The 26,901-nt window shown below is 39.7% G+C and overlaps 1 protein-coding gene across 3 annotated transcripts in view; it reads right to left on the reverse strand.

The window, feature by feature from the left end:
- Positions 1–26,901, reverse strand: part of DENND4C (DENN domain containing 4C) — a 75,161-nt gene that overhangs the window by 46,128 nt on the left and 2,132 nt on the right. For all 3 annotated transcript variants that reach the window (XM_072153998.1, XM_072153989.1, XM_072153978.1), the window contains exons 2-9: positions 23,514–23,834; positions 8,036–8,288; positions 6,304–6,373; positions 4,875–5,044; positions 3,851–4,092; positions 3,094–3,160; positions 1,942–2,000; positions 296–440 (exon numbers count right to left, since the gene is read on the reverse strand). In XM_072153998.1, coding sequence (XP_072010099.1) covers positions 296–440; positions 1,942–2,000; positions 3,094–3,160; positions 3,851–4,092; positions 4,875–5,044; positions 6,304–6,373; positions 8,036–8,288; positions 23,514–23,818 — 1,311 coding nt within the window. In that variant the 5' untranslated portion in view covers positions 23,819–23,834. The remainder of the gene's footprint in view (positions 1–295; positions 441–1,941; positions 2,001–3,093; positions 3,161–3,850; positions 4,093–4,874; positions 5,045–6,303; positions 6,374–8,035; positions 8,289–23,513; positions 23,835–26,901) is intronic.

The raw sequence follows: 26,901 nt of genomic DNA on the forward strand, positions 1-26,901 counted from the left end.
TTATTTAAGTTGGAAGCTCAAAAATAAAGCAATAAAGTAAAAGTTTCACATCTAGTGTGGTCAGCCTGTGATCATGGACCGTTCACACCTCCAGAGTCAGTAATCCTTGCATCTCATTGCTATATATGAAGCAAGGAGTCCCTGCTCCCTCCTTTAAAAATAGTGCAGACTCTGTAATCATTACACTTTAGTAATGATTTATACATGAGTATACATGAGCATACTTCTATTTTTCATGTGGCATATTCAGAGCTCATAATATGGGCATAGAGAAGTATAAAATAATTATGCTTACCGCAACCACTGCTTCAGCTACTCCAGTCAGAACTGCTGGCCTAAGGGAGTGCAAAAGTATCTTGCTTTCCAGCAGCACAAATTGCAGCAATGTAGCACAGTTTTCTGGTCCCAAACTCAATACTAACGTACTAAAGTTTGCACCACTACAAAGAGGAAAGTAAGGTTAAAACATCACACATTTCTATACACTCAAACAATGTTTAAAATAAAATGCTGGAAAAATTACCAATACAGAAGAAATAAATATACAAATCACAGCCTTATCTTCCAGTTACATTCTACCCTTACAATAGTGTTTCCTTTAAAATGTAAAATTAAATTTACATTTATATTTATGCACTGCTTCCATAAATGGAAAAATCCAGCTTCTATGAAATCCAAGTCTTAAAAAAAATATTCTCCATTTTATCATTCGTACAAATGAGACAATCCACCAATACATAGACAAACAAGTGTAGCATTCACCGTACACATTTCAGAATCTCTTCTGTAGAAATGGCTTACTCCATGAATAAAGGAGACACGCTATGAACACACAGAGCGTCACATGATGCGATATATATATATATTCACTGTAGCAGGATATTTCCAAATTTTTACATGTAATGCATTCAGGAATAAAAGGCAAGCATGGGTAACGGTTAAAGTTTTTAAATATCCTGCTACACTCCATTATCTATTACTATGGAGTAAGCCATGACTAAAGTGGAGATTTTAAAACATATAGGCCGAATGGTACACTTGTTTGTCCAAGTCTGTGTTTCAGTGGATTTCACAAATGATAAAAACAGTATTCTTTATTTCATCAAGATGTGGATTCCCTACAAGCTGGATTTTTCCTTTTTTTTCCCGCATGTTGTACTTTAGAGCTGAAAGCATCCTGTGCACAGACATCACATAATACATACTGCGACAGCGGTCAGGTGACCTGACAATTTTGTCATTATTTTCGCTTCTATAAATGTGCTGTATAATTTGCTCAGCTAATGCCATCTGTGTCTGGATGCTCTTAATGCCTCTGATCCTCACTGAAGACATATGGGAGCAGGGAACTAAGAGGTCTAGCAGGATAGGGCTAATAACAGGGAATATAGGAATTTCCTCTGAGAAGAAATATTACAATGTCATTTACCGTATATACTCGAGTATAAGCAGACCCGAGTACAGTCCCCTAGTATATAGCCTGCAGCCCCTGCCCCCAATATAATGCCTGTAGAAAAAAAACAAAAACAGTGTACTCACCTTCCGAAGGCCCCGGCAGGTCTTCTTCTATACAGAGATGCTCCAGCATCAGCTCTGTGTCCACGCGCAGTCCATCGCAGGCACCATGACGTCAGCCCGGTGCACATAGTAGAATGTCAGCGTGCGGCTAACATCACAATCCCTGCGACGGACAATGCGGGGACACAGAGCCGTAGCATCGCTGTATAGAAGAGGACCTGCCAGGGGGCATCGGTAGGTGAGTACACTGTTCGTTAGTTTTTATTTGACAAAGGTGAAGTTTTTCCACACATTTTTTGTGCTTGAAAAACTCTGCTTATACTCGAGTACATACAGTATATTACGCCAAATTGTTTATAGAAAAAAATCATTTGGAGAAAAAAATATTTCTGTGGCCACATCAATGGCAAGGCAAGTACTTACCTCAAAGGCAAAGGAGTTGACACAGGCTGAGAGAGAACCAGAGCATCATGTGCAGAGAGCTGTGCAACACAGAAGGAATAAGGTATTCAATGACAAATTGGCTTTAAAAGAAAGAAATCTCAGTAATACAGTCTCTGCGCAGTCTGTGAAGTATGACATTTTAATCAATGTAAACCTTGTTGTGCAAATGAGGTAACAGAAACCACACAGCAAAGAGTAAACATTGTGGAGGATTTCAACTCATCAATGGAGAATGTCACCAACACGGGTTGGAATGATGCACATGCAATACACAGAGGCAAAAGGTTTATAGATGACCAAATACCATTAAGGAGAAATCCTTCTCTGTATAGCACCTATAACATAAAGGACCTCTTGAAAACATAAGGTCTCAAACTGTGGTCTGTAAATCTCATGAAATACACCCTATGACTGTTGCATTTAAGAGCTGGGCGCCCATTTGACATGGGTGTCTGCTGGTCCAAACTCACAAGAATGGGGAAAGGGAGAGGGGTGCAAAATTCATCTAGGTGGAGAATTCATCAAGTGGTGATTTGCAAGCAGGACTTCCAGTGGGTGTAATTAGGATCCAACTTTTAGTTTTATTTTAAATATATTTTTACTTTAAAGAGTAATTTAATTTCCGCTATGTTTAGTTGTTGTATTGTATCCACAATTGGACTATAAAGGTCTAACAGATGGGTCCACTATTATTCAAGAGAATATAATAAATTCCATTACTGCTAAGTGAGGCCATTGCAGGTGGAGCATGTGTCCTAAAACAATTAACAATTAGTACTTGAGTGTTAAAACAACCTGAAACAATGCAATGAATTTTTCAACCAAGAAGAATTCAGTACTTTGCTGGACTTCTCAGCTTTCATGGCCTACTGTGTATTTGAGGTGTAGTAGAAATTTGATGAAATAACATTGGGAAAGTATGGTAATAATTTTCTACCATCTACCTGACTTTGTGATAACTACAGGCAGGGTAGAAGACAAGGCTGAATCCAGTAATTCAATGTAGCTACAACATGTGTTTAATACAGAGCTCAAATAATAACCAGAAGATGTAGGTATTACTTAATATTCTCTTTGCTTATCACCAATCTATATAATTCAAGAGCTGAATTGTAGAAAATGAATTGTTACCTGAACAAGGATTCTTGGCCTCTGAGGTGATGGGAAAGGAACATTGTGCATGAAGTGGGATATGTGTCTAATGAAACAAAAATACATTAAAACACAGCTGTATGTACCTAAAGGCTGTGCAAACTTTTGCAACCAAAATATGCAATTTCACTCATTATCTGCTAGCATATTGTAGATCTGTGTGTACCGTAGTTCTATTGTGTAACCATATCTGCCCCCTCTGTAACTCTGTACTTTATCAAGAGTGGAGGGGGCACATGAATAAATTCTGGAGTCTAGATCAGTGTATAAAAAAAATACAGAAGGTCAGCATAGGCGATAACGGGAGGACATTTTTTAGTAAAGATAGCTACAAAATTGAAAAAAGATATATAATTTGGTTGCAAAAGTATCCATGCCCATTTATACCACAATATTTTTAACATGCAATAGATAGAGAGGGTTGCAAGCTCTACATTGTGTGCCTCATTTGTAAAATCTAGTACAGCAAGTGCAGTATACAGCAATCTTACTCCAGCAGATATCACTGTAACAAAGGGTTTCACAGACTAAGCCATGCATCTTCTTTATATTACAAGCTCATGAATCAGTAACATGTCATAAAAAGAGCCATATAACACAAATTATAAAAGAGCTAGGATGATTAAATAGTAGCTAGGCTTCTAACAGATTCACTACACGCCTGAATAATGAAATGCCAGACCAGACAGACAATAAATGGCAGAGCAATGAGACAAAATAAGATTAGAAGACATACTTTTCAATGGGAAGTATGTGTGGGCCAGATACCGAAAGCTTGTAGATGAACATTAAAAACTTGCGGAAAGCCTCAAAAAAGGGCCAGTGGGAGAGCAGACAGATACATTTGTTGGTGTTGATAATTTTTGAGGTCATCACTTTTTTCTCAACGGCTGTAACAAGCCCTAGCTGGATCATCTGTTTCTCTGTCAGCATTTCTCGGGGGTAGGGTTCATAGAACTGGATAGCAGCACCATACACCTAGTGTAAAAGAAAGATAAAGAGGACTGAGAAAAGACAACATACCACCCAGGCGCGGTACTAGTGGTCTGTACTAACGTCCAGAATAGAGTGATTGGGTTAAAGGGGTTGTGCAGGATTAGAATTCAGTTGGCTAAGGGGTGTATTAAACCAATAAACATCCTATACTAACCTCTCTCTGTGCTCCCATTCACCCACAGTGCCACCTGTTACCGCCAGCCCCAGTTTGTGTACAGAGGCCGGTAGAAATAGTGCACCTGCTGCTGCAGCACGAATCGTTGAATGTACTTACGACATGGCGTCACTGATGGCAACTGTATACAGACATGAGCAGAGTGAGGTGCATATAAGAGGTTTAATGTTTTAATACAACCCTTAGCCATATTTCAACTTGCTGACTGATGAATTTTAAAAATGACCGGTTCCTTTTACTGTAAAATAAGGACGTTTTTTTTTTTTTTTAAATATAACATTTGGGAGTTATATATATCCTTCAGTTCAAAGGGTTTACATAGGTCCTTCATAACTTTATCACATAACCCCTTAATGGTACACCAGTCATTTAAAGCTGTGTTCTCCATTCAGGGTGGGTGTCTGCTGCATTATACAACAGATATCTACTGTTAACTGCCGCAAATGATGGAATCAACGCCCCTTCATGGAGGCCTGTAACAGAGTGAACCCTAATTCACAATATTTAAACAAATACGGTATGGTATGCACTTTAGTTTCCAGAAATATTTCCTGTGTTAGCAAACCAATACTAAAGGCCCAGAACATACCTTTTCTGCATTAGAACCCGTCAAAACAAATGTGGAGAACACAGGGAGGGGATACTTAATTTTAGGAGCCCAACATTCAATTGTGGCTCCCATAGGTAGACAGAAAAGAGGGACGGGTTCAGGTAGAGGAAATGATTCATAATTTTCTTCCGGATATCTGAATATCATATCTGAAAAAAATAAAACAACATTTGGTAATTTGGGCAGATCTATAAAACCCATCGTACAGGTAATTGGAGTATATTGTGCTTGCTACAACTACCTTCAAATTGGACCTGGTATCAGACTGATCCACTGGTGCCAGAGAAAGAACAGTAGTGACCCTTAACAGCTTCGTGTCCAGGTCAATTTAAATGACGATATCTATGAAAAACCTTTACATATCTTAACAATTCGGGTTTTTTTCATGACATTGGAAATTAACTCGATCAGAAAGTTTTATTAATTACATATATTTTCTTTATAAAATTTGCCAAAAATTGTGTAGTACATGTGAAAAGTATTTTTTGCTGAGTACATGCACCTTATGCATGTGTAGCTGAACCTGGGAAAGGGTGATGGAATAATGCTATACATATTTATAACATATTTTGGTAACAGTTGCTACTTTAATCAGAATAATAACAAAAAAAGCTTATTTTTTTGCACATTTGTAGTCAATTATTGGCACATTTATAATATGTAATAGAACTATCCTATCAAGTTAAAGTCTCTCATGTCATGAAAAAAAACTAAGTAAAAATTGTTATTATATGTAAAGCTTTTCCAGGAATCATATTAAAAGGGGAGATTCTCCTGTTTAACATGACACCACAATTGTGCATCTAGGTGCCATGGTTCTGGAGATACAGCAGTTTGAAGTTGGCCACTGTCAAGACGTTTATTAAAGTCCTTTCTACACGGGGGCATGTGCAAATAGGACCGTAGGGCAGTCATGAAGGAGTTAAAGGGCTTCTGAAGATATTTTTTTTTTAAAAAAAAGCTCAACAGAGAATAGCTCAGTTTACAGGCACAGTGTGTAGGATAATCAAGATTGGTGAATATGCTAACCGGAGCCCTTGAAAGGTTATTTCGTATTCAGCACATAATACTGTATTATATAAAATGAACACTTTTCTAATATTTCTCAGGGTTTTGAAGGCCTCTGCTCAGTAGTCATTACAGTGAGACTTTCATTATTTACTTGAATGATACCAAGTGTAAAAACTGGGGGAAAAAAATCAGCCCTTTAATATAGTTGCTTTTCTAAGCAAAGCTGTATACGTTCACCCACAAGAAAATGCTAAACTCGTAAAGCACATCTATTCCCCATTGCTGCCTTGCAATCTAATCTTTGACATGCGGGATATTAAAACTAGGTACCTTCTGATATACTGTATATAGGAAATATTGAACCTACTTTAGATTTATCATACTGTAAAATACTTACCAGCTTTATAAGCAATGGCATTTGATGCTGGAACAGACTTCTTGTAACAAAGGAATACACTAGATCCCCACTAAAAATGGAAAACACATTTACACATGTCAATTTCTTTGCATCAGCTTCTCATTTTTCACATAGGACCAAGAGTGATCTTTTCTGTTAGTTACCGATTCCATGCCATCAGGATTCATACCAACACACACCCACCAAACTATTATACAGGACTGGGAAAGGTTCATAAAGTCGTCCTATATACTGGAAGAATCAGCATTGTGCAATTCAAACGGTTATGACATGTGGCACCTAGAAACACAGTTCTGTTGTCATTTAAAAGAGGATAATCTGCCCTTTAATATTGCTAAAGGATCGTGTGTTTTTTTTTTTTGTCAGTGCCACATAACCAGAGATCTTCACATTTAAAGTTACAGCTGAGAGTGAGAGCGGTGTATTTATATATTAAAGAAAAAAAAAATCACACTTAAATATAACAGTGGATTTCTCTAATTACATGGAACCTAGAAACACAGTACTTTAAAAGGGAGATCTCCCCTTTTTAAAATGACAACAGAACTGTGTTTCTAGGTGCCACAGATATTGTTGTTGATATAGTCATGAGGGTATGTTAGGACTTAAATCAGCAAAGCATACTTAGGGGTTCTGAATGATGTGCATTTAGCGGTCTGGAAAATGTATAAATGTAGTTCTAGATACGATAAAACATGCTGTATCTAATTTAGTAAAACCAAGAAGCTCCTTGTCACAGTCCTACATCAGGAGGCCAGATTTTTCTACATAATGGATCAAAGCTGTTGCTCATATTTCTTTAAAGGGAACTTACCACCACGATTCCACCTGTAAAGGTAGAACAGGTGGTAGGTGCACATATGGGACGTGAGGATAGTCGTTTTTAGAGCTAATCCTCACGTCCCCGCTATTTCTTAAAAATCTTTTATACCATAATGTGTAAATTTTCTAAAGCGGCTATTGGGGCGTGGAGTAGCCGGACATGAGGCTACACGTCACGGCTACTCCACTCCCCAGTAGCCTCTTTCCTCCTCCTACCCTGAAATCTTTGCGTGCCCTCGTCCGAGAAGCCAGCGTTCTGCACATGTGCAGTAGCTCCGGCCTCGGAGCAGTGGCCGCGTAGCCGCAGGCTGGCTGTTCTGCACATGCGAGGAGCTGCGCCGAAGATGTCAGGGTAGGAGGAGTTACGGCTACTCCACAGCCCAGTAGCCTCTTTAGAAAATTTACATGTTAGGTTATTAAAGATTTTTAAAAGATAGCGGGGACGTGAGAATTATCACTAAAAAGGGCTATCCTCACGTCCCCTACATGCGCCTACCACCTGTTCTACCTTTATAGGTAGAATCGTGGTGGTAGGTTCCCTTTAAGTTTAACCAAGTTTGCTAAATCTATACTATGGTGTACTGCCACCACTGTTACTACCTAGTCTTTATGTGTTGAACACAATATGTGGCCCCACAGTAAAAGTCGTGAACCAAAATTGATTTTTGTTTAACCACCCCACAAAGCAAAACATATTTTTAAATGACCACCACAATGGTACCAACAAAAACTATAACCTGTTCAAATTAAGTATAATCATCATCCATAGCCCATGATAAATATTTCATTATTGCTAGCAAGTTGCATATTGTTTTAATACTGTTCTCAATTCTGCTATGTCTGCTAATATACAAAACATCATCGATAGCTAATCGATTTGCTTTCTCACCATTCCACCATTCAGGTTCTTGTCAATTTTACAGAAGGTGTGAGGAGGAGTCTCTCCTTTGTTAGTGATGATCACACACATGTCTGTGACTGCTAAAGAGTTCTGAGTGCGGTCTGGTGGTGCCCGGCGATAAGTGATAAATATTCGTGATGAGCTAGTTGAGCTATTATTGACATTAGCACAGCGTCCATATGGTGTTGCTTGTATGGTCTCACAACCAGACATAAGCCGTTCTTTCCCTTCATTCAACACTCTAAAATAAAAAAAAAAAAGATTAAAAGTTAGGAAAATTATCTGTAGAGTACAAATAGTTTAAGTCAAACTAAATAGTTTAACATACATGACAACAATGAAATACAACGTATAAGAATTCAGTGTTCACAGGTGTGAAGTGCACTGCACAGGATCAGGAAATGTATCAATCTGTCTACGCCAGAAAACAGGAGTACTTTGCATCTCACATGCTGTGTGCCACATTTATTGAAGGTTTTAGACCATTTTAAGCAGCTTTCTGAATCATCGAAAAAAAAAAAAGGCGGGCGTCCTCAGTGACCAGGGGTGTGTTCATTTATTAATATATTGTAGTCATGTCACCACAAACAAAACCACTACCAGCCAAACTCTGAATTCCATTAAGAATGTCTTGTAACTATTTCCATGAACAACAATCTATGGTACATTTTAGTGGTATCTTTAGTCAACACATCATCTTCTGAAACCTCATCATAATTCTCCAAACTCTGAATTTTATGCCGAATTTCTCCACTTATTTTAGAATCATTGGAACCAATTTCTCATGTTCAGCACTTGTTCATGTTCATTAGCACTTAAATCCTTCTCTTTCAGGTAGCTGCTTGTAGTGCATTTAGAAGTGATTTTATCCAATGAATTGTTCACCCATGTCACAACCTCTTACAGTATCTAAAAAGATCTACTAAGGCTAATGTACGGTGAGGGAGGAGCAGCAGCAATGACTGCTGCTAGGCCTTGTTTTCAAGGGAGGCCTTATTCTAAGCGCTAGGCCTTATTTTTGGGGAAACAGGGTAATAGAAGGTACAAAGTACAACTCACCAGTCTTATATGGCATCATATTAATCATCCAGCAATGATTAAAGAATGTCATATCGGAACTGCAAACATTTACTAGGACATTCACGCAGCAGAGAACTTTCTAGTTCTTCTCTGCACTGGTCTAATGATCAACGCATGCATACTTCTCCCTACATTTTCCACATCGATTTGTGGATTATAGCAGTTTTTAAACCAAATGCGATATTGGAAGTTATTATTTCACACATTTGGAGTGTTTTCTCAGAGTAGATAGACCATATCGGAATTAGATTTCCAGCTATTCTCCTTTGCTTGGGAATATAAGGCCCCATGCACAAGCCCAAATATGAAGGTAAAAACAATGCCAGCAATGAAATTTATATTCCCACTTAGAGTGCGTCCACAAGTTCAGTTTTTCAGATGTTGTTTTTAGAAGTCCAAACAAGGAGTGGAGAGAAAAAAGAAGAGAAGCGGCATTTCCCAATGATATGTTCTCACCCATTATGATCCATACCAGCTTTTGGCTTAAAAAAATGCAGCTGAAAAATGAATGTGTGGATGCACCCCTAGAGTGAATGGTAGGGATCATTAACAGTTGGGAAAAGACACAAAAAGCACACACGTAGCACGTGTTCAACAGGGTCTCTTAGCCCTGTCTCTCAGACTTCTTTATTCATAGTGAAACTTGTTCATCTTCTAAAATGTGTTAAGAGAGCAGGGTAGGACCATCGCCAGTGACCACATATGTCTCTTTACAACTTAAAGCCAAACTGTCAACACACTAACCCTCTCCTCCCCCAAAGCCCACTAACACTACCTTATTAAAATTATTTGCTACTCTTTTGTAGGATGCAGGAACCTGGGCTGCTGTACTCCGGCTGTGCCACCCATTCCATATATCTAGCCCAGTACTGCCTCCTAGATCTACAGGATGGAGTGGGTAGAGCAACCTAATAGCAGGAGGCGGTCTGACATCTTTCTACCAAAGAATACAAAGATGAAGGTTAACCTTCCTGCGGCGAGACCCAAGCTCCAATGCTGAAAAGATACAGAGGATCCTTCTGGGGGGTCCCTTCTCGCATCATTGGCACCGCACACACCGCTTTCGGAGGTGGGTGGGTGCTTATAGTGGTTGGTTGATCCTTGCTATAAGAACGCTGAGGTCCAATCAGGACGCTCGAGCTGTCCATTGTCAGAGCCTGTAAGATGCTGAAACACAGACCGGATGTTACAGTCTGTGTGAGCCTATGCATCTGTGGGTAGGGGAGACACAAATCCATGTTGATTTTTAGAAAGCAGGAAATGCCAAAAGAGAGAATATATCGTTCATAATCTCCCTGGAATCCTGGAAAAGATTTTTCAGCATCACATGCCAAGAACAAAATGCGGATCGCTTTCTCTATTATGTGTTGTAGATTTAGAAGATGGTGTTGTTTGGCTAACCTATCAGCCTTGACGAAAGCCTTTCTTATTCTTTCCAATTAGACTCGGAGTATTGGCTCCACTTTCATGACAAAAATATTTGTGAAAGTTTCAAAATTACTGAGGGATGGTTGTAGTTGTTTCTTTTTTGATGTCAAGAGCCAAAGTAGAGGAACAGACACTTTAGTTATATAGGATATATTACAAAGTTTTCGGTATTTACTTGTTCCCTTAGTTTATAAAAATGATCATTAAAAATTTGAGAGTCAAAACACAGATTACAGAAAATATAGCTTACAATGTTTCAGTTAATTGCGGTCAGTTGTCATTTGTGCACAAGTCTTAACTTGTTGGCGACTTCACATAGTAAGTGCACCTCACCAAAAGTTTATCCTGTATTGGGAAGGCACACAGGCTAAACCCACTCCACACAGGGCATGTGTCTACTGTAGAATACAGCAGGAATTCGGAGGTTAGCAAGAATGACCATTCAATTTTTGGTCATCTCTCTTACCAAGGGACTTCTTCACTAGTTTGATATGACAGCCAGCTAGAGGAGGAGTTATGCTTGTTTCAAACTTTGTCCATTGACTAATTATGTGGATTATCATTATTATGCATTCCATCTTTTCACTTTATGGTACCAAATCTTTTAACAATAAAAGAAATTACGTGATAAAATTTACAGTATCTAAACGAATGTAAAAGCTACTCCCTGAAAACCTTTAGTCACTTCTATTTGTGCTCCCCCCGCCCCTTTTAAAATATCCTGATAATACATCAGGAGATCTTGCAAAATTCTAAGCATTCAATTAGGATTGTCATAAATGCTTGGTGTCAAAACATTCAGTTTTACTTAAAAAATGCTATTGTATTAAGTGAAAAACTTTAATAAACTTTTATCCCATTTCACCTTGTTTAATAATATGGAAAAAAATCCCTAAATATTTTCGCTCTGAAACACCACGCACAATAGAATGACGCAAATATAACCAGGTCCCTCCTCCATTGCAATAGTCTGTCCCATGGGGCTGTCAGGTTTTCTGATTTATTGGTACTTAGAAAAGTCTTACCTTCAATTTACTGAAGGAACCTTGTACAAATAGTCAAGGACGCGTCTCATTAGTTATTCCTATGTTTGATTGAATAACAATGTTTGTCTTTAATAAGTTTTAACCCATTGTTTCACTGTATCAGTGATACAATATTGAATTTTGCAAGTTTGGAATGTTCTGATAATAGTATCATGGTATATAAGATTGGAAAAAGACGCAGGTCCATCAAGTCCAACCTATAAGAATTTTATAAATGTTTTCTTTTCCGTAACCCATGATATTCTTGCTGTCAAGAAAGGCATCCAGGCCTCTCTTAAACATGTATAAATAACAACCTCCTGCGGCAGATAGTTCCATAGTCTTGTGGTAAAGAATCCTCGTCTATGGCGATCGTAGAACCACCTCTCCTCTAGGCGTAGAGAATCCCTCCTTGTCCTGGTCACAGGACTAGGTATAAGACCTCACCTCCCTCTCCAGCTTAGAAGGGGGAGGTATCTATTGCGCAGGAGGTGTCAATAATTAGCAGCTCAGAGCACCAGGTCATGCTTAATGAAGTCCAGCTCTTGGAAAAAGCGTCGATTGGAAAGTATGTATAAAATGTTATTCCAGGAATACGCATAAATCATATTTAACCAAGTCATTAAAATCTAAGCTAATATGTAATTAGTTACTTACAATTTTTCTCCCATTAACAAAAAAATCTTGTGGACATACAGTATGATGGGGAACTAAAAGGCTACTGGCCCTTTAATCCGTCCGTCAATCTTGCTCCAGTGGAGGAGACACAGGACAGAAGATGGCCACTGGTCACATGTCCACATCACATGTCCTGCAGCAGCCTGGACAGGTCATGTGATTATCGCTATGTTTGGCTGTAGTTGGTCAGTTGCAGTGCATCCAGTATGACCAGCGTTGCGGTGAGACCCATCTCAGTGAGGTAATGTGCAGTGATGGCAGTTACACATCATTACTATGGTAACAGAGAAGGACAGCCTATTAGATCATCACTGTGAGCAGAGCATTGGAGGGAGGAGCGATTTCTTAGAACTGCCGGATCATGAGACTTGTAGTTGTAGATGGCGGCCATCTTGGAGGTAAACTCTTCCTACTTTATAAAGACAGTAACAATTTGTGAATCACAAAATCAAACTATAGCCATTTTGTAATTAATGACATTGAGTTTTGTTGTATTCATTTTTTTTAAATTTATGGGTTTTTATGTCAGACGTTCATATTACCGGATATACCCCTTTAATTTAGTTTTACTACGACAGTGGTAGATTTCCTTTAACCTTAGATTCATCTACATTAAACCTCATCAGCCAACAGTAAATAGTAAATTGTGGGGAGTGGAGAATGGAAACACAAAAACTCAAAATGCTGTGGTCCTGAAAGGGTAAAAGGCTTATCTTGCCTGTCCACATGATAGATAATTGCTGGGCTCTCCAATGTTGGCCCTATACTTAGTCCCTAACCCATTATTCCTCTTCATTGCACGATCACAAGAAGAAAGAGTTGGTCAAGCATATACTGTACCAGTCTGTTCTGAAGGAAGGTATAAGTGGAAAATATTTGTTCATTATTGATAATGGTAAATGACATGCATGAAAGGCCATACCTTACACCCAATTCCAATAATCATGGTTTGTGCAGATGTTGAATACACCCAAAATCCCTTTTATATACAATCATAAAAAACAAACTAGAATAATTGTTTTTCACTTTGCTTTACTACATAATCCACCACAACAGATTTCTTCCACTGTTCCAAGTTCCCATTGAGTCACCTTTGTAATCACCTTTTCTCATCTTTCCATGTCGCACAGCGTTGTTCCAGGGTAATTAGGTCCACACCTGCTGTGCGGAGACCCTTTAACCCCCGTTTCCTGGAAACCAGCATTGGACGTAGACAAGCACTGGTGTGCTGCCAAGTCGTCCTCCTCATTTGCGGGTTATTTTTGAAGTGCATAACCCTGGAGACCATTGTACTGCCGATTAGCAGATGATCTGGATATGCACACACAGTTTAGGTGGAATCAGAAATATATATAGTACTGTATGTAGGTGTATACACACATATATATCCACCTGAATTATGCACAACACAACTGATGGTCCCAAAACCATTTATACAATTTCCTCTTCCATGCACTGGAGATAAGTGTTCCTAATCTATTAAAGTAGACGTGTTTTTTCACCACAAATTTTACAGCACCCTTGGGTACGGTATGATATTACTTTTTTTAAGGCATTGCTTCTTATTTAATAAAAAAAGTCATATACAAATGAGCTGAAAAAAAGTAATAGAGATGAATCAGGCTGAGAGACTGGAGGAGGTATGCAGTACTGTGCTCCTGATTTTATATAAAACAATGAAAAAGGAACATGGCATACGTCCATTATCTTTTTGCTTTCTTTTAATTCAAGTGATGATATACAAGTGTTTTTTATATATCTCCACCAGAGAGCTTTCTCCTCCACCCATATAATAACAGGACCCTATCGTGTTTCAGATCTAGCTCGACAAAGGTCGGATAGACAGGAACGTTACAGCAACAAATTGCTAATGTCATCTGTTTTCCTTTTAAATGTATGAAGCTAATGGTGGAGATATATAGAAAGCACTTATGTATATAATATAATCACTTGAATTAAAAGAAAAGCAAAAAGATTACGGATGTGTTCCATGATCCTTTTTCCATGTCATTTGGGCTGAGAATCCGACAAAAGCACTGTCCTATAAGTTTGGAGTGCGGTACCCCCGATTCTCGAATTTATATAAAACACGATCATCTCGGCTTTAAAACTCACCAGAATTGTGGTCTAGAACCAGAGATAATATCAGATAATATCAAGAAAAAAATACTGGGAATTGCATCTTTTTCTGCAGCTCACAAACCCTACTACACCCTTAAAATTGTTTCTAGAGCATGAAGAACTAGGATCCTGGTGCGGAGGTGCTAAAACCAAGAAGTGAAGTGCCCTAGTCCCCTTCCTGTCATCAGATTAATACCAGTGTAATGTATACTACCCCCTCCTCTGTCCCAATATCTGCCCCATTCTACCCTACTCCTCCCACTGTGCCCAAGTCCACTCCATACCACCCTTGTCCACTACTCTCATATCAAAACCACACCACTTTTCACCTACTCCATAGTGTAGTGTTATCTGCACTACTTTCCAACACTTCTTGTATGGTGCCTCATCCTGTAACAAAGGGTGCAGGTCCAGATGGCAACCTGGACCTGGAGCCTGGCAAGGCTCAGCTTCACTCACGTATGCCTTTTAATGTTGCCCCATTGGGAGTGGCGTGAGATAGAGATAGGGGATATTCCATATACCACTGATATAGAGCTTGGGTGCTACGGGGTCAATTGAATAAGATTTGAATGTTACCTGTCAGAAGAAATTGAACTAATACACCACTGCCAGTATGTTGTCAATCAGCTGAACACATTCTAGTTTTTGTTTCTTTCATGACCAGGTGTTGTGGCATCATCCAGAAAATCAACTTTGAAGTGAAATGTAAAATTGGTTGATAAAGTCATGAATGCCTCACAACGCCTACTTCACTGTAATTGATGGTTTTGCACTCAGAGCCATCGCTAAGCAGATCTCCAGAAGTCCAGTTGTAAAACACCGGAGGAGGCGTTCAGAGGTGGGGAGAACTTGACTTCAGCGTTAAACTCCACACCCCTTGACTACAATTTACATCTCCCTTCAAAGGTGTAAAGCTGCTTGAAAATATACGAGTAATAGTTTATTACGCCAAATTCTGATGACAGTTTCTCTATAACTCTCATCTTCCCTCCTTTCTAGAGTCATGGCTCCTAGTCCTGCTCGTCTGTTTTTATTATATAGATGGGAGTAGCAGCTTTTTATCTGAAATATAAGAGATGCACGGCGCGGCACGGTGGCTGAGTGAGTGGCACTTCTGCCTTGCAGCGCTGGGGTCCTGGGTTCGAATCCCGCCTAAGTCAATATCTGCAAAGAGTTTGTATGTTCTCTCCGTGTTTGCATGGATTTCCTCCGGTTTCCTCCCACACTCCAAAAACATACTATTAGGTTGTTTAGATTGTGAGCCCCATGGGGACAGGGACCAATTTGACATGCTTTGTGCAGCGCTGCGTAAACTGTGTGCGCTATATAAACAAAGAATTATAAAGAATAAAGTAAGGTAATTATAGGTACTAGTCTTCTTCTGAGCTTAGAAATGCTAAGAAAAGACTGCAAAGCAATGTTCAATTGTTGTACATCCAATGTTCTGTAGATATTGTAATAAGCATATCAGAGGTAGCAGCTGCCAAACTAATGTGAAATTACCAGTATTGAACAGTTTGCCGCTTCAAAGTGTATAGTAAAAATGTGTTACCAACGGACGACCTAATTCTAATGGCACAGTGTACACAAACTATAGCTAAGAGAAGTCTATACAAAAATAATGCATCAAAGAAACACTTAAGTAGTTTACCCAGCAGATGATATAACTGATACGGCTCTGAAAGCAACAACTGTATAACTGTAATATACACTGCACTTGATGATAAGCCATAAAACAGCTCTAGTTTGACAGAGGAAGTCTTGCATGAAACACAAAGCGAAAGCTTCCTCTATAAGCATTACAGCATGTAAAGAGACTGTGTTTGTTCCACGGGAAGCTCAGCTTTTAATCATTAGGAGATTGTACACAATGGATCACACAGCTTCAGGAATTGGATGTAGAACGCCGTTTCATTTCAATGCCAACCTATGAACACCTATGTATATTAGGCTGCATGCACACGGACATATGCACACATATGTCCGGTGCCATGGAGAGAAGGACATTGAAATGCACAGCATATGGACCATACTACGGGGAAAGATAGGACATGTCCCATCTTTTTCCTGTGTATGGAGCAGTATAGTGTCTATGGGGGTGTATGTACAGCCGCAAGCTTGCGGCCCTTCATACATCCCCTATACCAGTGGTGGCAAACCTATGGCACGGATGCCATCAGGCCATCACCCCAGGACATAGTTCACCAAACACTGAATCTTCCTGCAGTCCCAGGCAAATTAAGAGATGCTGCTCTCAGTGCTTTTCGACACTTCGTTGGCTGTTTGGAACTGCAGGAAAAGTGAGAAGGTTTTGACAGAACTGCATTATCTTTGGAGATCCGACTGATGGACCCACCATTCTTCCTTAACAGAGAGACCCTGGAAAGACCTTTATGTCGAGTCTAACATTGCATTTGGATGACTAATCACAATACACGCCCCTTGCAGGCGTGATTTAGTCTCCACCTGAGTCCCACTTGTATTATAAATTGTTTGTCTTTATCACACTTTGTTATCCATGACTAAGGGCGCTATGGACGCCTGAAACGCGTTGGATTTATGCAATGATATGTCCAGAAACTTTTATATGACCTCAATAAAGAAAGTTTTTATTTGAAACAACGCCTGACTCTGGTGGATTGGAGCTGGACAAACATATATCTATGATGATCTAACTCAAGTGGAGTGAGGTTCCGTGCTCTCCATCTAAATTGGCGGATCATACACGTGGTAAGAGCTAATACCAAACTTATCTACCTGTATTATTGTCTCTACATTTTCGTGCTCCCACGTGGATTCTAAGGACCATTACCAAATTCTATCTGGACACATTGTTATATGTTAACGACAGTGGAATAACCGGCAATATGGAAATGGATGAATCAGCTCGACATGCCAAAGCGGAATCTGTGTTTGCCGACAGCAGTAATGTGAAAGCTGTTAAAAGCTGTTTAATTAGGCAAATCTCTATTCAGCTGTTGCAATGCATTTTTAAGCGCATACGTTAAAGGCGACGTGTGACTGCACCCTCACGCTGCTAACCCAGCCCCCTCCTGAATGAGAGAGACTTGCGACTCTCTGAAGACAATTCCTAAAGGCAGCATGAGGTTAATTTCTCTTAACATAGCAAGGTCTCTCTCAGGTTAATGATGTAGCAGTGCTGAGTCACACACAGCTCCTGCCTGTCCCTCTTTCTCAACATTCCAGCAAGGGATTGTATATGTCTGTTGCTCAATTTTGGCAGATGGTCCTATTATCACCTGCGCTATTCAATTCAGAAATTCTTTTCAGCTACGAGCTAGCACATTGACTTAAGATAAGTCAAACTTTATACATGTTTTAATCTAAATGAACAAAGGAAAAAAAAGAATGTTGAATAATATAAGTGACAGAAAAAAAGTGAAAAAAATTCCATTGGGCGAAAGGAGCTTGATGTGTTGAGCACCCCCGATCCCCCTTTTAGTTGAGATAAATGTGACAGCATGCTCAGTAGTGAAGGTCCTCTGCTACAGATCAGAAGAATAAGGCACTGGGAAAGACCATGACCATTTTGGTGGAGCTGAAGTCGGAGTGCGGAGAGTGGGTTTGAAGTGCGGCAAATTGCAGTGTCACAGTCAGAGTTGCTCTTACTTGAACCTACAAGCATTATGTCTCATCTTAGTTTATAGACCACATTATTGGAAAGCATCCATTAGTCAATTAAAGTAATAAAATAACTAAAAGGAATATGATTGTGGATGGGAAAAGTCAGTCAATGCAGCCATGGCTTTATTTTCCATACCATCACCAACACACTGACAAGTAAAAACACACAAAAAACTACTCTAGAGCGTCAATGGGCTGTGCAAGATATAGGTACTATGTTAAGTACACATAATGATTCTGGAATAATCCTGAATTCACAGCAGGGTCAGTGAGCAGTTTATTTATACCATGGCGCAGTCAGGGGATAGCTCGCATCTTTCACCCTACTGAACCAGAACTTAGAGTCCCTGTCTAAGATATCAATAGAATTTGGGCTACCACCAAGACAGGAGTTCCAATACGATCAGCTAAAAGCATTTTAAATTACAGAATCTAGTTGGGGATATCATATCGAACAGGTTTGATATGGTCATTGGAGGCCCAAACTCAAGACGATCGATATCCATAATATACATATTACCTATACATATACTCCTAGACAACGGAGAGAGGAATCAGACAAGACTCTACACTTTCCATACTGGGAAAGGAGGCTATGGGCCACTAAAGTGTCATCTAGAATGCCGAGGGGGTGGGCAATGGTGGGAAAACACGTGACTAGTGAAAAATGCAGAGAGACGTTCTTCAAATTAATGCACTCAGCAACCTATGCTTTTTTAATATACCGGCATCTGAATCCCAACCGGATAGAATTATTGCACGCCCCAATTGTCATATGCCGCTAACTGCTTTATTTCATTCAATATGGGCGTGCCCCATAGTACAATCTTTTTGGAAGACCTTCCAAATATTTATCTCAGATCACTACAAGGTGATGATACCACTACTAAGCCTTCCTCTTCAAATCAATAATAGCGCAGGGAAAAGAAGAGGAGGAAGTTACAATAACCCCACTCATACTTAGGCTAGATTCACACGACGTGTGCCTCCGTACCACTGCTCACCCCGCCCCTTTCCATAGCAATGTGTGGCACACGGCACACATGTCCTGGTTGGAGTCCTCACTCCCATCAACAGAGGAGATAATTGTATTCTAGTAAATTTTAGTTTGTACAGATAGGAACGAGGAGAAACAGGTAAAGCAGTTTTTCTGTGGATGGTGCAAATTTGTTGTAAACCACCTTTCCCCTAGTGAAATCCATGAATTCATGAGAAAACTAAAAAACTCTACATGGTATATGACTGAAGACCTGTAAGGCACATTAGGCAGGCTTAAAGTCTGAGATATTTGAGGCGAGGGCCGTTATCCACACATAATGATTAAAAGCATTATCCACGGCTACTCTTTTGCTGAGATTCCTGAGATTACTCCCTTTTGGCCTGAGGTTAAGCAATTTTCTTTGTTATGTTAAGCATGTTAAATTGTTTGTGTTTACTTAAAAGCTAATAACTTTAGGGAAAAGCACCTTGATTCTCATGCATAGGGGCCCCTGAAATTATTTTGAAGGGGATACATGGAGGCACAATCCCTTGAGATGGTGTTTTTCATAGTCATGTTTATGAAGGGGTTCATTTGTTTTCTGTCAGGGTTGACAGTTTTGCCGCCCATTCTCTCTGTGTTGTTTCTTGCAATGCTCATGAAAATATTGGCACCTGATTGGTGGTTAGGAAAGATCAGCTGTGATTGGTAAGCAGCTGGGTCAATGGCATTTCTGTCAACAGTTGAAATATTATCGGCGGTCAGCTGATTGGCAGCTGGCCGCTCTCACTTACGAATATAAGGAGCCATCAGCTGGGGTTATGGGCCAGTTCTTCAAGATTTTCAGAGAGCAGCGGCCCGCCCTTAAATTAATCATTTGACCCCTACGCGCACCAGGGCGTTTCAAGATACTTCCTGAACAGGGAAATTCTATAACGTCCCGCTTCTGGCACTGGCTCACGAACGGAGCCGGAACCAAAAGCAGCGGTTGCCAGCTGTATATTATAGCTGACATCGCGCTCTAACGCCCGCGATCGGGGCCAGCTCAGATCACGAGTGTTGACCGCGGTGTCTTCCCAGTATGGATCGGATCCCCCGTGCTGCTAACCGGGGGATCCACTTCAGGCCCTTGGTAGACCTTGGGGCTGCCCGATGTTCTGTTCAGTCAGACCCCTTCCGGGTCTGACTCTAGACTGTCTGCGCATAAGTATTGTAGAGCAGTGTATTGGACTTGAACGAGCGATCAGAGCACATACATATATGATACATATGGGGTATCAGCAAATGTTTAATTTTCCACCCAAAATGAATGTATTGTCAAAAAATATTACAATTTGTAGACTGCACCTCCATTATGTTTTAACCCCTATAAAACACCTATAGGGTGAACAAACTTTTTAAAAGTGCTTTTTCATACGTTAAGGGGTTTAGTTTCCATAATAGGCTAATTTACAAGTCTCGCTATTATTTAGGCCTCTCACAGTCAATTAAAAGTTGAGCAGGTCCCTCTAAATAAATGTTTTTCAGATTTTCCAAATTCTGAGCCTTATAACATTCTAGTAAAATATGTAGAATCTTAAAAAACCATCCAACATAAAGCAGCCTTTTGGGAAATGTAAGTTATGAATTTATTTGGGTGCTATGACGATCTGAAACAAAAGTAGAAAATTTAGAAAATAAAGAGTTTTAAAAATTTTTTGCCAAATTTAGTTTTTTTTCATAACTAAAACACAAAATATATCATCCAAATTTTTAAACTAATTTTGAAGTACAATGTGTCACAAGAAAATCTCAAAATCCCCTTGATATCTCTTAGCGTTCCAAAGCTATAAGCTATAAGCGTCCTAGAGGCCAAAAGAGGCCAAGTCCCGAAGGGGTTAAGCCTGTCGTGAGTGTTTGTTAGTGGGGGGGGGGGGGGGGGGTTGTCTCCCAGCTCATGCTGGGGAGACTCAGTTTTACATATATTTATTATTTGATGAAATGTTTAAAATGTTTTAAAATTAACAGTTTTAATTATTTAAATGTATTCATATTATTAGCATTAGTATTATTATTATTAATGTTGGAAACTATTAAAATATTTATCATTGATTACCCAATAATAATACATTGCAGCCATTTTTCTGCATTAAAACATTGTCTTGTTAATGAAATATGAACAATGTTAACAAAGGATGTACTGCTTCAACTTCATACTTGTGTGACTAACCATATGACTGGTATACATTGTATTCACTTGCCTTCTTTCCCAATAAAAATGATAAAAAACACCACTACTTCTACTACTACCTTTATGATCAGGAGTTTTAGTCAACAAAGTGTTACAAACTAAACTAAGCATGCCAAGCCTCCTTCACATGACAGCAGAAATACTGTAAGTAATCTCACATTTATGCACATGTAACCTCAAATATATATTAAGAAACAAGGAAACCTGAACATGGGAACAGACTAATTACACCAAACATTACTTCATCTTTAATATCAATGTTTGACTACAATGGGGAAACAATATCCTAGATAATTCTGTCAGAAGACATTGGTATTATAAACCTTTGTTCAGGATAGAACTCACAATTTTATTAGGTAAATGTAGGCCATGGTTGGTAAAACTACTTGGCAGAGGTTTTTTTAAGGAATTTGGTTTATAGAGAACAGGATAAAGTGAACTCTCCCTTTGCTTATGACAAACTGCACTCCATTACATCTGTCTGGAGGAATGTAATGCTGAAGCAAGGTGGAGGTCTTATCAAACAGCTCCCGGAACACCAGACTGCAAGTACCTCCCTACACAACCCTCAAGCCAGCCGAATGGTGGTATTTTACATCTTGTGATTGGAAAGAATGAGAGAGACACACAGAGTGAAAGAGACAGGGATACTGCTGTTTATATGGCCTTATGACATATTCAGATGGATCAACAAGGGGATTGTCCCTAGAAACCATTTTTCATGACCATCAACTCGTGTTAATATTGCCTTAAGCCGAAAGTTGTAAAGAAGTCTGTAATATGTTGACATAATCTGCCACAACACTGACAGAATCACAGGTTACCCATCACCAAATTCAAGCTGCCCAAACCTAAATGTGCCAGGAGGGTATGGATATACCATGGGCCCTAATAAAAAAAATCACCTCTAAGACCGTTTACATGCATCTTTCCAATAAGCCAGTAAATACATTTCTGCTACTGATGTCTTACAGTAAGAGGTAGCATTATCCTACAAGAAATCAGGCAACCAAAAACTACAATGAACAAGATACTGTATACTTGCAATGTTCAATAAAGTGCAATGATGGCATTTATACAGAGAACATTTTAATAGGAAAACAAGCTGTTACATAATTCTAAGCACATGACTTCCTCTAAATGTCCAGAAAAATACAATAATGTAGTACTGATGCAGGCTGCTGAGCTACTTTTTTACCAAATAATAACAGAATGTGGATAGGAACTTGCTAATAGAAGGTGTGCACTCAGCATTATATGTATTGTGGTTGAATTTTTCACCCTTTACATGTAATTTTTTACATGACTATATATTTTCTATGTATATTATGTCCCCTTAATGGTAAAAAAGCCAATAACAGGAGACCTAATTACAGTGCTGACCTGTGTGTAATAAGACTCAAGAGCTTCACTGTGCAGGGGAGACCTGTTGATCTCATGAGACAGTGGCCAATAAAGGCCACCACCATGCTACTTTCTCTGTTCCCCACATAGCACACATTGGGGGTCATTTACTAAGGGCCCGATTCGCGTTTTCCCGACGTGTTACCCGAATATTTCCGATTTGCGCCGCTTGTACATGAATTGCCCCGGGTTTTTGGCGCACGCGATCGGATTGTGGCGCATCGGGGCCGGCATGCGCGCGACAGAAATCGGGGGGGCGTGGCCGAACGAAAACCCGACGTATTCGGAAAAACCGCCGCATTTAAAAACCGAAAATGTGTCGCTTGGGGAGCGCTCACCTTCACCTTCTATGGGATGGTGCATTCCGGGGCGTTAAGATTATTTTCGGCGCTGCAGCGCCACCTGGTGGACGGCGGAGGAACTACCATCTTAAATCCCAGCCGGACCCGAATCCTGTGCAGAGAACGCGCCGCTGGATCGCGAATGGGCCGGGTAAGTAAATGTGCCCCATTGAGTGTATATCTAAAATAAAAAGGAAGTCAGAAGTTATCAACTGCTTCCTCTTACTCTGCTCCTACTGGATGTGCCCATAATAAGTATTATGACACTATAAAACTTAGAGGGCAGTGTAAGAACTGCATGATTTTATTTATAGTTGGTAAAGACATTAGAAATCAAATAAATAAAAAATGTACATAAAACATATCAGGATGTAATTGTGCTTGGTTTACAATCCTTGATCCTGGTGCTAGATGCCTTTAACTGCCCCTTGTAAATAATCACTTGTAAAATACTATATCTGAGCCATGGTGCATCTAACATTATCCAATAAGAGTTCACACAAATGTGTGGAATAGAAACAAAAGAACTCACCCAACATCTATAAGTGGTGCCTTCCCTTTGTCGCGTTTGTAACAAATGAAGAGCTCTGGACTCTTTAGACTGCCATGATTGAGATTCGCCTGAAGGCCACCTGGTGTAAGTTCGATACATGTGTATCCCTCTGGTACCGTCTCACCAGCTGTCCGGTTAATAATGGCAATATCTGTGATTGGACATTTGGGGCGTCCAGCTTTGGTCTCTAAACGGGCTACATCATGATCCAGAAGTTTTGAGGTTTCAGTCAGTCCTGCCACTACAAAGTAGTCTGCAACACGGGGACCTTTATCTTCCATCATGTCTGTATATGGATGCCTAAAATATAAAGGTAGATAATCCTTCAATAAAGGCACCAATTCACATAGTTACATAGTTTATACGGTTGAAAAAAGACATAACTCATCAAATTCAACCTAGGAAGGGAAGGGATTGGATGAGGAAGTGAATTAGGGGGAAACAATTCTATATAACATAACCATCAATATTATTTAGTTGTAAAAAGGCATCTAGATCCTTCTTGGGGCTCTCCGCTGTCCCTACTGAGACCAGTGCCTGAGGCAGGTTATTCCACAGATTCACAGTTCTTACAGTAAAAAAGCCTGGTCACCTCTGGTGATTAAACCTCGTTTTCTCCAGACGGAGACAGTGCGGAGCTGTTTCCACAGTCCTCCCTATCCGCTCAGCAGAGGCTGAAGCTTCCCATAGGCTTCATTTGCCTCCACTTAGTGTATTATGTTGCTCAGCAGGAGGGAGCAGGATGGAAAGACATAACTTGCAGCATCTTTCCATCCCGCCTTATGGTAGTCACAGGATACGTTGTATACTGAGCAGATGGAGGCAGCAACTATGCCTCCGTCTGCCAGTGTATGTCAATGGATATTCTCAGCGTATACGTCGCTGAGCGTATACTGAAAATGAAGTGTGAACCCAGCCTAACCTTATACTAAATGACAAATTGTACTTTTGCGGAAGCACAACACATTGTCAATTCTCTAAGTTAAAGTTGTTACATGTATTTATCTGGCTTGGACACACACAGATCATCCTCAATCATTTTTACAGAAAAGAAAGAAAAGAACTTGATGTCATTGACCAGCTCCATCTCTGCAGGAATGTAATTTATAAGAGATTAGCATCATTTATTTGTCTCTGTATCTCTACTAACTGCAGAGCTCATGATAAGGATCTAACCACATGCTGTACACAGATCATAAAGCAGCAGTTACATATGACAATAGAGATGGCTGCTTCTAACGTTACACAAAGAACTTTTAGTGCTCAGCGATTGTGAGATGATAACGATGTAAAGAAAATGAGAACAATTCATATTAGTGAGTGTAAAAACTTTAACCTATACTTATACCCGTCACCGCTAGTCTCCGTTTGTATGCAGCTTTAACAATGCGCGCTCACCACAGCAGTACTGTCTATGTGGTTACCATTAAACCTCTGTATACAAGAAAGGTCTGTATAAGGTATGCTATTTTTAAAACCCCTGGTACCCATATAAAAAATATTAGTATATTAAGATTTTGTGTAGTGACATAAAAGAGTGCTGATTGGCACCATAAAAGTTATCAAATATCTGCTGTCATATTAAGGCCAAAAATAAAAATATGACCACAAACATTTTAATTATAAATAACAACTAACGCTCAGTGATAAGAATCTGCCCTGGTCATGTGGCGGATATGCTGGTGAAGGATTGGTACCAGTATTTTTATCACATGACATCAAAGCTTGCGGTGATGATTTGGAACGCAAAATGTATTAGAAAAAGGGATTATTTTTTACAAGACAGAGAATATTTATTTGCTATATAATTTTATAGTCAGGCCCACACACAGCAATTTGGTGCAGTTTTTTTTTTTTGCAGCCTTCTTGGTAAATAAAACTAGCATTGGGAAAAAAAAGAAAAATATTAAATATATGAGCCACATAAGATGTAAAGAAATATATGAGCCAGCATAGAGATGTATTTCCTCTTTACTTTTCGGTCTATTCCAGAAACTGCAAATATGAATCCAGCCAAAAGCCAGCTTTATACAGGCTCTCAAGGCGCAAACTATAGGTTGTTATTCACAACCAAAAATATGACATGCTAAATAGTAGAAAAAAGTGACTGACACCACTAATGGTGGTATGAACAGGGCCTTTAGCAATCCACTACATGTCAGATGCATGTCTTGGACTGACTATACCTGGTCATATGAAGCAAGCTAATTTCTTGTACTGAAAGCACGATTTGTAGGATGCTGGAGTCTAGGTCCTGGAGCAGTGTTCAGCCTGGAAATTACAGCTGGCGAAACGTTTGCATTTCACAGACCAGATGCGCTTATCCGGAGCGAGCCTCATTCAAGTGACCGTATTCTGCACGGCAGGACACAAACATGAATGAATGCTTCCATTTTTCTCTACATAAATTCATCTCCAGGTTTTGGCTCATAAAAACAGAAAAAGAAAATACTGACCAGGATATTGTCATCTCAATAAGGCCTAGGGGCTAGTTAATAGAGGATTTTGGCACCAATTTCAGTTTGGGAAAATCTGTGCCAAAACCATGGAAATCAATGTGCTTGTTGCACATTGTGTAGTGATGGGAAGTCCGGCTCTTATTGGTGAGCTGGATCATTAGGCTCTGCCCACTAAGAAGAAAAGGCTTTTCTGGCTCCTGAACGGCTCCCTGTATCATAGGGAGCCTCAGGCTAGCCAGTTACCCCCCTCTACACCATTTTTAACCCGATTTTATCAGGTTAAAGGGGGGTTGGTGAGCCAATAAGAGGCAGGGTTAAGTGAAGGTAGCCGACTCCGGTCATTCTTGCTAAAAAGCAGACTTTTAGTGCCAGCTAATTCGGGAGCCACCCATCACTAACATTGACCACTCTTGAAAACAGTAAGCCACAAACCCTATATTCTAAGTGGATGCTTCTTAGAATATAGGAAAGATCAGTCCCGCTATAAGAGAGGGATTTTCAGATAGAAAATTTTCTGTGCTGCATTTCCATCAGCATAATACGGTAGTAGCACTTGGAAAAAAATGTGCAGCAGATTTCTGCTGTAGATACATGAACAACAAAATGTTATTTATTTGCTGCACACGTAACGCCTGATGTATTACCTGCCGATTTGCCACATGGCATTTCTAAATGGCAAATATGCAGTGTAATACAGTAGCTTCTTAGTGTGGCAATTATGACAATCCCATACTATTTTTGATCCACTGCAAATAAGTGAGAAGGCACTTACTCTCGTGAATGACAATGCGGCAATCAACCTTTGCTATGTTGCACTTTGCCCCAGGCCATGGCAAAATCGTGGCATTATAAGCATCAATAACCAGTCAATTGCTGCTTGTTTCTGATGCTTGTGGAATGGGATGGAT

Source organism: Engystomops pustulosus, chromosome 1 (genome assembly GCF_040894005.1).
Source record: "Engystomops pustulosus chromosome 1, aEngPut4.maternal, whole genome shotgun sequence".
NCBI lineage: Eukaryota > Metazoa > Chordata > Amphibia > Anura > Leptodactylidae > Engystomops > Engystomops pustulosus.